Here is a 16,944-nt window from a genome sequence, read left to right on the forward strand (position 1 = left end):
TATCCGCAGTCGTGCACGCACGCACGTACGCACGCACAGGTGTTTTCCCGCGCGCATCGACGAAGGATCAAATCGCAGATCGCAGCTTGCAACTCGCGTCGACAGGTGCGAAACGGGAAGTGACGGATTAACGTTCGCAAACAAGTTCGCGAACCTATTCCGTCGGTCGACGACGTTTCGTCGCGAGAATTGTTCGCGTATGCGTGTCCCTTACAGAAATTTACTGGAAGGTAGTGATTAATTATTTATTTTGAAGTAATTAATTGAATTAATTTGAAGCACTGTAATTCCGTGCTTTAATTATGAAAAATATGTGGATTTAACATCAGGTGATGTCCACATAATTCTCACCGTGTTAATATTAATATGGTGTGAGAATTTAAAACCTGGTGTTTATATCAATATCATAGTATGCATTTAAAACTTATAGTGTTAAATCTACCCCATATTGGTGTTTGTATTAATAGTATCATAATGTGGATTTAAAACTCATTGTTAAATACATATCGATGTTTATATCAGTACTAACAGGATGAGAATTATATAGACACCGCATGGAGTTAAATCCACACTCATATTTTTTAGTGTTTAATACTCAAAACAAGTATCGACAGTTCACCATTCAAGAGACATCCTGGAAATGTCCTTAAGACATAGGAACATCTTCTGGATGTCTTTAGAACGTCCCTTGAAGATTTGTGCTGTATGGAACGTAATTAATCATTATCTTTCAGCATTAAATTAGACTTCTGTAAGGAATATCCCATCTCCTCCCGGAGATTCCTTACTTTACGGCGACTCTGAACACAATATTCATTTATACGAATACATCTGTCAAGGCGCGATAAGATATTCTCAATGAAATTATGAGAAAAATATTTCTGCGAGAAATATGTGAAAATAGGGCAAGTACTTTTCTGCGCGAAGTGCGCTCAGTTTTTCTGACGTCAAAACTGTGACGTCAAAGGACTCCACCTGTCGATGCTGCACATAATTGCGCTGCGCGTCGTTTTCTCGGACGATGTTTTTACGTTGCATAAATAAAAACGCTGATTTTCTGATGCGCCAAAAAACGCGCGTGCTCGGGATTCAGGCCGGCTTCAGAGGAAACACTTCGGAGTGCATGAATAAAAAAAAAAAATTTGCAAATTTTATATCTTAAACAAATGATATAAAAACCGGACAGCAAAAAAATAATACAAAATAGATGCAAGACTATCAAGACATATATTGATCGTAAAGTAAATATGTGCCTCTCGATCTTCTTTTTTTGACATAAAAAACTTTCGACATAAAAAAATTACGAATTTTTTTGTTAACGCAGCCTTTTTCTTCGCGATGTGCAAGAAATGAATGCAAAATAGATGCAAATGTAAAATAAGTGGAATGTATGACGGAGCAATTATACAAATTTGAGCCTCGCCTCGAAGTGTCCGAATTCTCGAAGACCGTACCTGACGATCGCAGTGACGGAATGATTTCAATACTGATTTTGGAATGGTTCGTAATTCTCTCAGAATGGAAACAATATGTCGCAAGGCACGGCGGGATTTTCGTGGAGCGCGTCCTCCGGAATCTTCGAAATCGAGAGAAAATTAGAAGATTCGAAATTTCAGACTTTTAAACTTTGAAAGCCGATTTCACTAATGAAGTTGGATAAAGTTGATATTAATTTTCGTTTAATCACTTTCCCATTCTCTAGAAATAGAAAATTAAAATATTATAAACTCCATTCATTCTCGCCAATTTGATGTTTATTTTCCCGATGCAAGTTGGATTGAAATCGAAACTTGTCGATAAAACTGATCAACAAAAACTTCAATTTTAGCATTTCTACCAGCTGAGTTACATCAAAATTTTTCCCATTCATCGACATCTCGCGAGATCGATTCATTGTGTGCCATTCTTTTCTATTTGTCTTGCCTTTTTCGAACTTCGATGACAAGTAGTCCCCGGTCGGACTGATTTTCTCCCGGGATTGTTTTGCATATTAGACACATAGACAATCAACCAATTGAACGTTGGCTTTGAGGACGCGCGTCCTACCCCGTTATGCCCGGAGACACCGCTTCCTCGGCTAGGTACGCGCGCTAATACTCTTGCTTCGCTACGTGTCGCTTATACATAACTTAAGAACGTGAAAAAATAAATAAATACTACGCGTTTCGTGCGCGACTCCGTCTGCCGGACGGGCGCGGAAGAAGACGCTCTCCGTTGCTCGCGACGTCGCTCGCAAATAAAGTACAGGATACCTCTTCATCTATCTGCCTCTTTCACGAAGTTTTTGAGAATGGCTACTTTCAGCAGAGAAAGCAGCTTTCCAACTGTTGTAAAATTCTTTAATATGATTGATTTATATATTTAGATCCAGTGAGAGAAGGGCTAGATCTATCATTGAAGAATTTTATAACAGTTTCAAAGCTGCTTTATTCTAAAAAATATCGACGGGGAGTACAACGCGGTATTGATAATATAATCGTTACTATGTTAATATTAATATTAACACCATCATAACTTAATACCATTTTGTAGCCACATCATGATGGTGTTGATATAAACACCAGAGGTTAAAAATTCACACCATGTTGGTGTTAATATTAATTTTTAGTTAATTTTTTAGAAAAAAATGTTCCTCTCCTGAACGCAGCCATTGTCACGTATACATTCGATTCGCGCATAATTGAATACCGTTGGACATTGTCAGCATCTCTTCCACCATGACGCCCGGTGCGTTTACTTCGGCGAAAACGTCGTCATATAAATTGCAATAATAACAACAATAATTCTACTATGACATAATATTAATAATAATATTAATAATGCGGTCACGCGGTTTGAGCGATCGATGGACCCTCGATCTATTCTTCTTAATTGTCTGTTTTAAAATACTTAACCGAATAAAAAAAAATCTTTTCAAATATTCGCCAAATTCCCGTGTTTATTTTTTATTGTTTTTTTACCGTATGCCTAAAAACGTTAATATGTATATATCTGTGTTACGCGATGTATTCTAACTACCGACACTTTCTTCGTCCGTCGCGCGTACGTTTTTTATAAACGACTAAAGGCTCAGTAACTAAACAACAAACGGATGAAGGATGGCGATAATAATAAAAATATAATCCTGACGTAAAAGTAATCGAATAATAATATAATAATAATAATATAGATTACCGTTATTACTACATAGTGATGAATGATGGCGATTAATAATTAATGATTAATCGAATAAAAAAAAAACGAGTGGCGTGGTGCGCGAGAGCGCAGATATTTTATCGACTAGAATTCGTATAGATTCGCTGTGTGAGTGTGTGAGTGTTTACTTGTATGGCTCAATCGTATCGTTTCGCTCCCCGTGGGGCTCATTATTTAGTATATTATTATGTAACTTCGTTCTTCGTCGTGTCAAGCAACAACGCGACTCACCGCGAAGAGGATCGCCGTCTCTCTTCCGGTTTCCCTGCGAATTCTCTCAATCGTACTCTCGTCGCACCGCGAGTACTCGCCGATGTTAGAACAGAACGACGTTCGCGATATCCCTCGCTATATTACGTGGACATCGAAACCACGTCTCGAGTTGGCAGATGAATCGCATTGATCGCACATTCCGGGTGTGGCCGTGAATTTTCCACCGCGAGTCTTCTTCCTGAACTTCGTAGACGTCGTAAGTACTACCGTACCGTTCTTCAGGTCGTTTATCATCTCCAGATGAAATTATCCGGACTCTGACAAAGATCTTAACGATTTCTTCGGAATCCGGAGATCGATACGCGCGGTTCGCTCGGCGTGTTCACTGTTCTCCAACGCGACGTCTGACTCATTCCTCTTCAGATGAAGAACGGTATCGAATTAAATCTCGTAAAACTCGAGACTCCTCGAAATTCGCGGAACAACGACGATCGTCGCGCCGAAGTCCACCTCTTCGTTCTTCTTGTAGTCCAGACCGCGTTCTGCATCGATCTCCTTCTTGGTCTTTGCATGTGTATGTATGTGTACTTGTATGCGTGCGTGTGTGAGGATGTGTGTGCCGAGTGATGTGTCTCCTTCGTGGTGCGGCGCGTCGTTGCTCCGACCATGTCCCGTTTACTTCTTGCGACCTAGGTACTCGACCATCTCCTGCAACCTTTCCTTCTCGTCCTCAAGCAGCAGCGCTTGGATGCAGCTCGTGAAGTATTGTGTGCTGAAGCAGTCTTGCCTGTGGTTGGAACAAAGATCGAGAACAGAAAAATCGATTAGTTCATTGGTGAATACCGATTAATCACTAAAACTCGGACGTGATGTGTTCACTGGATCTGTTCGCAATTGTTCCAATAGACTCGTAAATAGTTCAAACTTTCGTCATAGCAAAATTTTACATTAATTTAGGAAATTTAGACAGTTACAATTTTTATATAGATTCAATAATAATATACATATTTGACACATTTTTATTCGTAAATTTTGAAAAATGATAGGAATTTCACAATTCTGATATTCACAAGCAGCACTTCGAACAGAAAACTTGAGAATTTTATGTGCATCGACATTTCATATTGATAGGCATATTTAAGCGAACAGGTCTGTGATAGTTAGTAATTGTTAGTGCGTAGGGAGATATCGGGACACGTGTGGCAAGGCATCGATTGTGTTTCGCACTCTACATCGAGAATTAATATATCACGAGTAGAGCGCGAATTGTTTCGCATTATAAAAAAATCACAAAAATATTCAAAAATGTCAAACAGCGCAAAATCGCAGACATCGCCACCTAGAAAAAAGTATTTCTACCTCAATCTCTGCCATCTTAATCATCGTCCTGAAAAATCGAAGAGGCGCAAAAAATCAAAACGTAAAACATTCGTTTGCATACTCGCAAAAACAGTAGAAAAATCGTTATCTCCAAAAAGTCAAAAGGTACGTCGAATGCACTCACAATCAGACAAAAACATTGTAGTGGCAACTATAAAGGTGACAACTATACAAGTTTTATATGCAGAATTAATGTACATAGTTGAATAAATTATTTTATAGTTACAATAAATGTAAAATAATTTTTCAATTATATGTACGTTAATTTTAAATAAAATTTATATAGTTGTCACTTTTACAGTTGCTACCATTATATTTTTTCTCTGAATGTGGATAATGTGAAGTCAGAATGTACGAGATGATGCTGTATATTACGTCGCCAGTGATGCTGCATTTTGTTAAATTAAATTATAAACATAATTAACAGAATAGACACACTAATTATTCATATTTCTATTAAGTATTCATATTAATTCGTATTAATTGTTCCAAATTTATTTTAATACTCGCTAACATTTTCGAAGAAGAAGCTAAGGTTCTTTATAATTTCTATTACGATAAATTCCAACACTTCATCTTTTTCTATTGCAGCATTGCTCGCTAGTATAAGGTTTTTTCTTTTTCTCTTTCTTTCTCTCTTGCGTAGAATTACCTATCTCATACTCATTATCTCGGTGCGAAGATACTATAATACGCGTGGATATTCGTCCAGGGGATGGTGTCAAAATGCAACGAAAATATAATTGAAAGTATTGACAACGGGAATAACAAATAGGTTATATTAAAAAAAGGGATAAATAGAAACTCGATCAACCTCGATATCTATTTCTGTTCACAACTTAATCTCTCCCATACGAACTTACGAACTGTTAATACGGGCTTTTCTTTTAGTATTACAAATCGATACAAAAATTGTAATTTTTCTTTCTTGACATTCCATGAATAACAAAGACAGAATATTTGGATCGACTTGTGTCACCAAATGAAATGCAGTCATATTCGATAATGCGTTTGCTATTTAACTCGGCAAATAAAATATATAAAAAATTTAATTACTCGTTATTAGAATATTATTGTTTATTTTCAGTTTCTAAACATTTGCACGTTATTTTCGATCCAAACACCACTGCGGTGAAGCACAACTCGATCACTTAACGTATTCACGATTTTTATATGCTCGTCATTACTTGCGTATAATCGAAAACATGTTAATTTTCCCGCAAACTTAGCATTACAAATATTACAAGATGTTTACGTATAATCGTTATATGCAAAGATTGCGTGTACAAATCGGAATTTTTATTGTTTCCGACGAGTGGATGTATATCGAGACGAGAGCAGACGAGGAAGAATAGTGGAAGTGCAAGCGGACACAGTTAGTTCTTTATATTTGCGAAAAGCGGAAAGAACATAAAAAGGGGCACATAAAGGGAGAAATCATAAACTAAAAAGAAAAGGCTACCTAAACCCCGGGATCAGCTCCGTGGAGTTGCTTGATCCACATTTGGATCTTTCCGACCTCGTCCGTTAGCAGCAGGACGTCTAAGCATCCTTTGAAGTAGTCCGTGGTGAAACATTCCTTCCTGCAGAGAGTTAAAAAAAAACATAATGAATTACGTCACAATTAACACAAGTTGCATTCGTAGGCAGCAGCTCGTAGCTCGAAAATCCTGAAAAATGTCTCGCGAATGATCGTAAAACATATCGCTCTGACGCTCTCATCCCAGTAAACGAGAATAAATTGAAATGAATAGAAACGAATTCATTTTGACATTTCCGAATTCGAGCTTTTGGTTTTACAAATCCATTTGAATCCATGAATACATTTGAATTCAACGTGATGAATAGCTCTCTTTCATATTTTAATTCATTTCAATTAAAAAAAATTTCAACATAATTTGTAAGCTGTGAATACATCACAATTCAAAATTATGAAAATACACACTTTTGTTTAAATAAAAAAGTTATGACTGAAATATGTAAATCCTGAATTTATGTCCGAGTATAGTATTGAATAAGAATATTCCTATTTCGATCGAAATGAATATAAAAATAATGTTATATTTATAAAGAAGGAATTATAAATGTTACTGTAAAATAAAAAAAAATATTTATAGGAAATTTATTTTCAAGTCGTTTTATTTTCTATTCATTTCATGAACAAAAACGAATATATACCCTCAGATATCAATTTATTTCAATTCAATTCCAATCCAGCTCCGAGCTTTAAACCGCGAACTCGAATAAATTAAGACGAATTGCGATACAACTTAAAAAATTAAGCTTTCAAAAAAAAAAAAGTTTTCCAACTCGACTTAAAAGTACATGCGGAAATAATATTTTCGCTTAGCGAAAAGATTTGATTATTCCGCCAGTATATTCTTTAGGTTACAGTTCACCTCAATGCATCTGCTTTTTCTCGTCATTTCACATCTTGATAAGACTGAAATTTTTCCTAAATTTAGCTACATGCCGTTACGTGCATTCGAGCTAGCCCGTCAATTCTTCTCTTTTTCACGTTGATCCCGCTCGCTCGTCACACAATAGCTCTTTTGAAACGGCCGTTAAGCGGCTTAACGCGGCGCGGCACAAACGGCAGGTAGCAGCGGATGTGCGTTGGTATTCGCTCGCACGAGCTATAAATAGAAGAGAAATCTCATTCCATTTCGATACGCGTGCCGACGTATGGTGAACGCGTGCCTCTGTGTACGTACGCGTGCATATACGAGTGCATCGGTACTGAGAGCAGAGCATGTGTGTGCACCGTAGGTACATATATGTATGTATGTACATATATACATGTATGTATATACATATATATATATATAGGTACAAAGGTATGTATATCCGTACGTCCACCTTGGCCGTTGTTCCCCGCCGACATTTTTCAAGATAGAAATCACACGGCGGAAGTCGTTCGCGAAATTGTTTCACCGTCAGAACTCGGTAGAATTTTCTCTGGCCAGTTTTTCTCTGCCACCCGCGATATTTTTGTCAGAAATCCGTCTCAGCCCGCGAGATGAAGCTCGTATATTATGCACAAGGAGAAATCACTCTAGAAGACTTACACCCAATTTTTCTCCATCGCAGGGATTCTGTTTTCGCACAGAATCCCTCGATTAAATATAAAACATGCATTTACTAATTTGATTTCTCCAAGAGATTGTGGAGCTTTTATTTATGATCAAAAAACGAGCACGCATCTACAGCCCTCAAATCGATCTTACGAATTGCAAATAGCGTAACATGGAGATTATTAATTAGATCTCGAGGAATAAACTGCTAATTAAATATTTGAATATATTTTTAATATATTTTTGTTATATATTTAATTGTATATTTTAAATAATATAATATTAAATGATAAATAAAAAATAATAGTAAAGATATATATAAAAAACTTTTTGGAGTACATCCATATGAATATTAAATATTTTTGGAATAAAATCAAAATACAAAATTAGTATATCTTAACAGTTTATTTCTCACGAATTGAAGTCTCAAATTTAAGTTAGCATCCAGCTATTTAGCGGTCCAAATTATTCCAAAAGCCACGAAATTTAATTTTCCAGAAAATTTTGCAAATTTCCTGACAATTCCCTGGTTTTCAATTTTGTGACAACTCTGTGATAGATCATAATTTTAAATTCTTCCTTATATCAAGATTATCGCGTCTCTATCAATCGCGTCATCGCAAACGATTGCGAATATCTCATCTTCCATCGGCTTTACGCTCTAAATCGCCACGGAGCAACAGCAGCAACACGCGGTCTTCGACTGTCGGTCGCGAAAGTATCTAGTCATTGTGGATAATTAAACGTACTTGCAAAGCATGTGCAATTGCGGTTCCCGGAAGAGGTTGTAGCAGTCTTCGCAGATGCGGTCCAGACGGGCGAAGATGCTCTTGTCGTACACGCCCTTGCACTGGATGTCGAAGAACGACCTTTTGCCCAGAGGATGGCCGCTAAGGCTGGCGGCGTCCGCGCCCAGGCCGATGCAGGACGAGATCAACAGTAACGTCAGCGACCACGTGAGAACGGACATCAGTAACGAACAGGACGACCTCGCGGACGACGACCTCGACGACGATGACGACGACGACGACGACGACGACGACGTCGACGTGAGTAGCGTCGGACACGAGGAATGATACGCGGCCGATGGATACATCGCGAATTCGTCGTTGGATGACTGGGTGTTCTGCTGCCGATGCATCATCTGAAAAAGAGAGCCATTAGTCATTAAATTGCAGTTTTTCTAATTGCGACTTAAAAATAAGCCATACACTACATTCTCGAAGATTCTTTGATTATCGATTTAACAGTGGTCGTATCTTTCATAAAAATAAAATGCAAACGTGTTTTTGGATTTCGTCAAATCGATAAAAATATTGTCTTTGTTATCTCTGTTTAAAGTTATTTTATGCCTTTTATACTACTGTCTGTAAGAAAGTAGTTTTCATGTTAATTACAACTCGCTTATTAGCGCCGGCTGCCAAGAATTCCGTATTTATAGGCATCGCGCTATTTGTTTCTACACACCTGTGTCTAGATTATTTGATAAATGATTGATAATAGAAAAAATATGCGTTCCATTCGTTTAGTCATATGAAATTTTTTTTACACTCATATGACATTATTATTTAAAGATTTATATTTATTATACAGAATCAGACATACATAATATATTTTTAACATTTAAATTTGTTTGTATGTGTGTATATAGATTTTATCATTTAATTAATACATTTCCCACGCATTACTTTCTAGATAGTTGAGATCATTATAAACTTTTATATATCTGTAATTAATTAAAATTAATTGAATACGACTAATTAAAAATTAATTCATACTTTTACTGATAACAGACTAAATTGAAAAATATGATTAGCGACGAAATTAAATTGACGCAACGATAATATAGCAACGAAAACATGAGAAACATTCATATATACATTATTAGGAATGTATCCTAAATACTCTTTACGCGGAATTACGTTGGAATTGTTAGTTCGATTTTCGACACATACCAGAAATATGTTAATAGTCTCATCATTATTTTCGGCTTTTTCTAATAATAGATATTTTCGCAACCAAATTAAATGAATTGAAACTAAAAATAGATATCTTAAACCTGAAGTAAAGCTGGCTCTTTCAACTTTCGTCTTTCTTTAAGAATGAATGATTCTAAAAATCAGGCCCCCTGGGACCGTAGGTAATAAAATCGTAAAGTCCACCACGTGTGGAGCCAAGCTTCTTCAAAAAAATTTTTCCGAAGAATCATCTTTTCACTCGTTGCGAAATTCTTTTCTATTCCTTTCCTATCTTTCAATCATACTGCTTTACATCAGATTAAAGCAATCGTGCAGTCCGAAGGTATCTTTCGGAATGAGACGTTTAAAAATATGATCTCCAAGAGAAACCAGGGGTTTGACTTCGCGATTCAACGTCGTTGGCATGACTGTTCATCGAGAGCACTCGTATATGTAACGACGGACATTCGCATGTTCGGGTATACCAATATACCTCATCATCTTCTCGCTCTCCTCCTCCTTTTCCTTCGATTGACCGGCCGGTCGGCCGGCCCGGTTTGCACACACACACACACACACACACACAGGTTGAGATGTAAAGCAACTTAACCAGTCCTGCAGCAGTCGCTGTGAATGGACCACACGCAGGTAGGCTCTACCTGTAAACGTCCTCAACCGACAACTTCATTAACCGAGGCCCCAGCGCACGATCACCACGAGGGGGGCCCTCCTTTCTCACTCTCTTTCTTTTCGCTTCCTCCCCCTCCCTGTATCCCTCTTTTTCCCTCTTATGTCTGTATCGTCATACCATTCGTGGTCCGTCCCATCTCTCTTCTTCCTCATCCCACCCGCCACCTGCACACACGAGAGCGAGCGTTTCGCCCGGTTTCTTCTTTTTTCGGAACATAATCACCGCTCCCGGGTGGGATCTTATTTTTAGCCGCCAGGACGATTCTCGGAACTTCTCCGGCAACCGCTCTCTTCTATATATCGGCGCCTCCACCTGGTAATTGGCCGTAGGCCGATAATTTGCTCCCAAAGTCGCCCGCATCCTGAGATCGTTAAGACTCTCCTCTCACTCTCTTCCGTTTTCTGCCCCTCCTCTCTTTTTACCCTCCCCCTCCTCTCTCTCTCTCTCTCTTTCTCTCTCTCTCTCTCTGTTTCTCTGCTCTCGTATAGATTTCCAAAGGTAACCGCTTGTCTCTGCAGGAAAGAATGGACATGTTCCGAGATCTGTCTCATTTCTCTTCGAGGATTGACTTTCTCGGAACGTATCCGGTGTGAACCTGTGATCAGAGCGGTATTGTATCAAAGAGCCAAAATCTCTCCGTCTTTAGAGTCTTCTCATTTACTACTTAATTAATTTAGGCTTGAATCCATCGTTAATCTTTGCAACTATCGCGTAATCGCAATGGCTTAACTAGAATTTCCAGGCGTCCTGGATAAGGTGAAAGTAAATACATATCACGAGTGTATGTAAGCAGTATCTCTGTTTAATTAATTTAATTGCATTCCGTATAAGTATCTCGTGTCTTAAAATATTAATATGATCTCGAATTTCTTATGGCGTATGAAAGGAAATAAATATTTCACAGGTTACGTATTTCAAGATAAATCTTAACAGTAAATAAGTGTATATACAGCTCGTAATTTGCAAATCAATATCCAGAAATAAGGCTAACAACGAGCAAAATACAAGATAAGATCGTTAGATGTCAAGCAATTTATTAATATGTTCGTAACGAAAACTCCAATTCTATATAAATTAATACAAAAACATATCTAATTTTTTACAGAGAGAAATATACTGTATTCCATATTCTCTTTTACCTTATTAATAAAGAAAATTTTACTAATGAAAATATTAACAGTACTGAATGTGGCAGTATTTTTATCATCTTTGTCAGTAAAGTGTCATATTAATAAATTACTTGACACTTTACAACATTTATCTTGAATTTTACTCATTGCTAATCATATTTTTACACATTGCTTTGAATCTTAACAAGTTAGATCCAATGTTTTTTGTATTTATACAGAATTGTAGTCTCGTTACGAAACAAGTATTCACTGTAAATCGAAAATAATTTACGTCTTAAACGTTGAGTTATATAACCGATACGTAAATTGTCAATTGAATGACGCAATTAAAAATATCCTAGGTAATAAATTTACTCAAGATATTTAACCGAGATATTTAATTAGTAAACGTGTACTTTCTAAAATCGCAGATTTTTCTTCTTTAATTAAGACAGAAAAAAGAAATTTATAAACATTCGTCGCAGTCTCCTAAATAAATCTCCTCGGTTATCCTTATCGCAGCTCTCTCATTTCGTCTTCGTTGGGGGATCCGATTGGGATAACGCGTGTGAGCAAAATCTGGGGGGACTGACGGGGCGCGTAAAGACGTCATAAATTAGGCCCAGTTGCACCGGTACATTTTAAGGTATGGGGGGACTTAACTTTTCGCTTGGCCCCGATTTCGGTAATGGCAGGCGTCCTCCGCCCGGATTTAAGCCCGTGGGTCCTCTTATCTTAAATTTCCCAGTTGCATTGACAACCGGACCACACAGAGGCATAAAGTGCATCGATATATGCGCCGCGGAACCGTCGCTCTCGCCTCTGACACCGCTGGACCGCGAGATGGTAAGTGAGCCGGCTTTAAAAAAACGGTACAGCGTGCGCACAGGGGTCCGGTTGGGCCGATCTCACGAAGCGAAACACATTCGACTTACTTACCAGGCAGATTACATTATATTTTGCACCGACGCGACGGCGCAAGAACCGGCCATTCCATAAAAATCCCGACGTGTAAATAATGGCGCTTTTTAACCAGCCGATGTGGAGCTTACGAAGGTATCGCGCCGATAACGCGCTGCAACGTGTTCACCGTAATTTACAAGGCAAAATTGGTTAGCGGCTAATAAAATAAGACGGAATCCCTTAACTCACGTGTTAAGAAACAGCGACGTTCTTTAGGCGTTTGACAAAAATTTTCCCAGAGGAACTCAGGGAAAATCCGAGAATTCTCACACTGGGAAAAAATTTCTGAAAATAGACAAACCAGAAGATTCTGATCATATCAAATAAAATTTTAGTTATCACAGGACCAAAATTATAATAGATTTAGACAGAAAATTCTGATTTGTTCATTTTCAATTAGAACTCTAATTAATGCAAACAGACTTTTTTTCTACGCTAAAAATTTTTTTACAAGATTTCAGTAAAACTGTTCCAATTACTTAACCCAATGTATTTACAGTTTCTGTGAATAATTAAGTTCTTGAATTAATTAATTTTTGTACTGATTTATGAAGGGCATTTTTTTCAATCTTCTCGAAAAATCGAGACGAGCGCAGTCAATTGCGATTGTGTAAGATGTAGAAATATGTTTCGCAAAAAGCTCGCGATATCAATGCGTCGCGTCGATATAGCAATGTTTCGATTATTTCTCTCGCGAAAAATCGTTGCTATATTTAGTCTGAACGGCCTGTGGGCGTAACACAGAGATCGGGTCAGTGCAAGTTATACATATTCCGCTTCCCGTATAGAGATACTCCGAATGAAAACTAATGTTCTGACTAAATTGTGCCGCAATATCGTATGGTGTCACAGAACGAAATCAAAATGTCAAAATGATGAAATGAAAATCACATTCCTCTTATTTGCAATCTAAAGTAGCAGTGAAAGTTAAATTCTGGTATCATTAATAATCTCATCCTTTTCAACATTTTCTATTTTGTCTAATATTGATTTCATGATTAGACTAGAGTTATTCTAAGTCAATTATCTTACATCTTTTTAATATATTGAAGTTAATAATAATAAAAATAAATCATAACTTTTACTTAATAAAATTAACATTCGAATATTCAATTATATGTATATATTCAATTATATTAATTTTTAGGGCTAGTTATTTAATAATAAAATAAAATATTGTCTTATATCTTTTTAGTAAATATGTTTAAATCGACAATAAAATTTAAAAAATAAAATTTGAAAATTTTAAATACATATAAAATCGTAAGTTTTATAAGAAATAATCTAATTAAATCTAAGGAACGGATTGTATTCTCAACATTGCACAAATCGATATTCTAGACAAATCCATCCCTTTCATAGACGTCATTTCAGATTTAATTTAATGACGTAACAATGTATGCACCTTACGCTGCATACAAAGGAAGATAAAATACGTAGAGGGTGGCACGACAAAGCGGATAGACACGAAAAAAGAAAAAAGCACGAAAGCGTGCCGAGGGGTGCGCGAGGGGAAGAAAAAGTCAATGGAGACTTGCTCGATAGGTGAGGTCTTTCTTCGGCTCAACCATGCACAGGTGTGCAATCTGCGAGGCTCCTTTTGCAAAAAGCCATACACTTTGCCCCGCAGTGACTCGTTTGCGCATGGTATACAGGGTGTCCAGCAGCAACGATCGTGCTGTCCTCGAAACGTAGCGCGGGAACTTTAACTTGAGAGTTGATAAGAGATCTGTCTATCAACTAAATCGAGATTATTCTATCTGAATATATCAAAAATCTAATCTGCGTATATTTTTAAAATAATTCTCCATTGTTTCTTTATTATACGTCCAATTGGCAACGCGCGTTAAATTGTAATATGAAAGACTCAAACAATCCAACGTCCAAAATTGAGACATAAGATACTTTGAAGACGTCTAAAGCGATGTCTAGACAATAATTGATGTTGCTCAATATTATTGATCGTTTGAAGGATATGTTGAGTCTCTAGACTGTTGTGCAATGAACATAGAGCTACGCCATCCGTATCAAAATAGTATATCAAATGTGGTCAATAAAAATAAGAGAGGGATCGTGAAGACGACTAGTCTCCCTCTCTTTTTAAGATATTGCGATTAATTGAATAGAAAAAGATGAAGGCCATCTTCGCGTCCTATTTCTCTCATTTTTGTCGACCAATTTCACACACGGATGACGCAGTTCATGGTTTAGTTGTGAATTGTTTAAAGGGGACATCAAATAATATTGTATAAAATAATCGTACAATAATATTGAGCGTCTAGAAGTCGCTTAGAAGATATCTGTGCGAGAGACACATTAAAAGTTCACGTTTCACATCTTACGTCTTGATTTTCGATTTCGTGTTATCTTGGGAGCTCCTAATTTGCGGTATAGATTCCCAAGAATGGCATATTCCTTGCCCGATAAATCTCGCGTTAGGGAATCGGGTGGAATACGAAAGATTCCCGAAGGTGCAGGAGAGATCTCTTTTGTACCACGTCGGTCCCAAAAGTCCAGAACCATCATCTCTGTGAAGTTGGCACCTTATTTTTCAAAAAATTAAATTTTAGTCACAGTTCCGAATGCACCCCGAAGAGTTCTGGAGTTCCTGCCCAAAATGAAAAATAGTTCCGGCGAATTAACATAAAAAAGTCGAAAATTAAAAATTTGGGATGCCAACTTTACAGAGGTAGAACCTCGCGTCCAATCTAATCTCCGATCGCTCTGACTATAGTGTCAACGACCCGCTCATCGTCACGATGACATTAAGAGGATCAGCCTCAGGTAGACGTATGCGCGTGTATCATGCGGGGCCCGTCATTACCTCGGGAGGAACATAAAAGCGGGATAAACAGCGTACGCCGAAAGAGCGGCGACTTTAAAAAGTCACTGTACACGCCGGTGGGGCCTTCCGCAAAAAAGTACCGCGGTTAAGGAGGATAAGAAGAAGCGGCGAACGCGTGCAATTACCGAAACGCGTTCCTGGGTTCCCTTGGGGAGAAAACGAAGAGCAGCATCCGCGTATCCTGCACGCTCTTGTCGTGGGCAACAGCGAGAAACGAACGGGGACCGAGAGGGCTCCGATTGGACCCCGGAGGAAAGGCAACGAGAGAGAGAGAGAGGGAAAGCCCGAAGAGAGCCGCTTGGCGGTATCGTTAGATATATCGACTCTCCTCGCCAGGTGGTCTTTTTCTCGTGCCGGATGACTCAATCTCGTGAGGAGTTGCCGGACAGGATCTCGCGAGGGGGCCCCCCTGCCCCGCTATAAGGCCCCCGTGAGATCGTGATCCGTCCGCACGACCGCCTCGTTTGTGATACGTATGAATATACGCGTACACACGTACGCACGATGGACACCACGTAGCCGGTGTACACGAATGGTGTACATACACCGTGCGTCCCACGGTGGACCTGCGCGCTCGTACATCGTCGAACAGTAATGACTCGCGGCATCGGTGGGTACGGCCGGCGGAATCATTCCAGAGCCGGGAGATAACCGTCGGAGATATCTCTCGAAAAGCCTGTTCATTGAGATGCGAAATTTACACATCGAAAACCGAGTCAGTGGCAAGTCTTGAAAGTTTATTCGAAGATGCATTTTTGCGGCACAATAATCCATTCGTTTTATGCCCAGGATGTAGATTCTTTATCTTTTCTAATTTTAAGAACTAGAAAAAGATGAAGAGTAAATTGAACCGAGATTGAAGTTCATCTACATCAACGGAAACGGGGATTAAATCGCACTTGTGTATATCTCGACCAATATAGATTAGCTTTAATCGCGGTTTAACTTATCTTTTATCTTTTTCTCTAGTTCTAAGAATTAGGAAAAGACAAAGGATAAGTTAAATCCAGATTAAAGTTAATTTACGTTGTTAAACATGAACGTTAGAATCGTTCGATGAAATAATGATGCCCGCAGGTCTGTAGTATATCACGATAGCGCAGAATGATTGCATTTTAAGAAAACGTTGATTGACGTCTCTTAAGAGTCAAACTATTATTTGTAAAGAATACACTGATTACAAAGTGCTGCGGAGTAATTATTGTGTAATTTTTTGCGAAAATTTAACAATCGTGAATACAATAATCATCCATCAATTTTATATTACAATAGACAGTAAAATTCGCATACAAAGCGTTCTTACGTCTCTTTCCACTCGTCTCGCTTAGGCCTGTTTTCACAATATATGGTTACCTAAAGATTAAAGATTACCAACAGATTCATCAATGAAATTCATTCATGAATTTCTTGGTTACCTTTAACGTTTAGGCAATCATATATTGTGAAATCGGGCCTTAGGAATCAATCATCACACTGACAAAAAAGTATTTAGTATTTATAACTTGACTATAATTGT

General features: G+C 38.0%; 2 protein-coding genes across 3 annotated transcripts in view; one reads left to right on the plus strand and one right to left on the minus strand.

Moving 5' to 3' along the window:
- Positions 1 to 16,944, plus strand: part of LOC108725981 (peroxisomal leader peptide-processing protease) — an 86,088-nt gene that overhangs the window by 1,342 nt on the left and 67,802 nt on the right. The window lies entirely within an intron of this gene.
- The window catches only part of ITP (ion transport peptide), a 32,070-nt gene continuing 18,336 nt past the window's right edge, over positions 3,211 to 16,944 (minus strand). Inside the window, exons 2-4 of one of the 2 annotated variants that reach the window (XM_018453319.1) lie at positions 8,612 to 9,006; positions 6,251 to 6,371; positions 4,120 to 4,195 (exon numbers count right to left, since the gene is read on the minus strand). In XM_018453319.1, coding sequence (XP_018308821.1) covers positions 6,251 to 6,371; positions 8,612 to 9,006 — 516 coding nt within the window. In that variant the 3' untranslated portion in view covers positions 4,120 to 4,195. Of the gene's footprint in view, positions 4,196 to 6,250; positions 6,372 to 8,611; positions 9,007 to 16,944 lie in introns of both variants that reach the window. The other variant, XM_018453320.1, reaches the window with a different exon arrangement.

Source organism: Mycetomoellerius zeteki, unplaced genomic scaffold (genome assembly GCF_001594055.1).
Source record: "Mycetomoellerius zeteki isolate Tzet28-1 unplaced genomic scaffold, Tzet1.0 scaffold377, whole genome shotgun sequence".
Taxonomy (NCBI): domain Eukaryota; kingdom Metazoa; phylum Arthropoda; class Insecta; order Hymenoptera; family Formicidae; genus Mycetomoellerius; species Mycetomoellerius zeteki.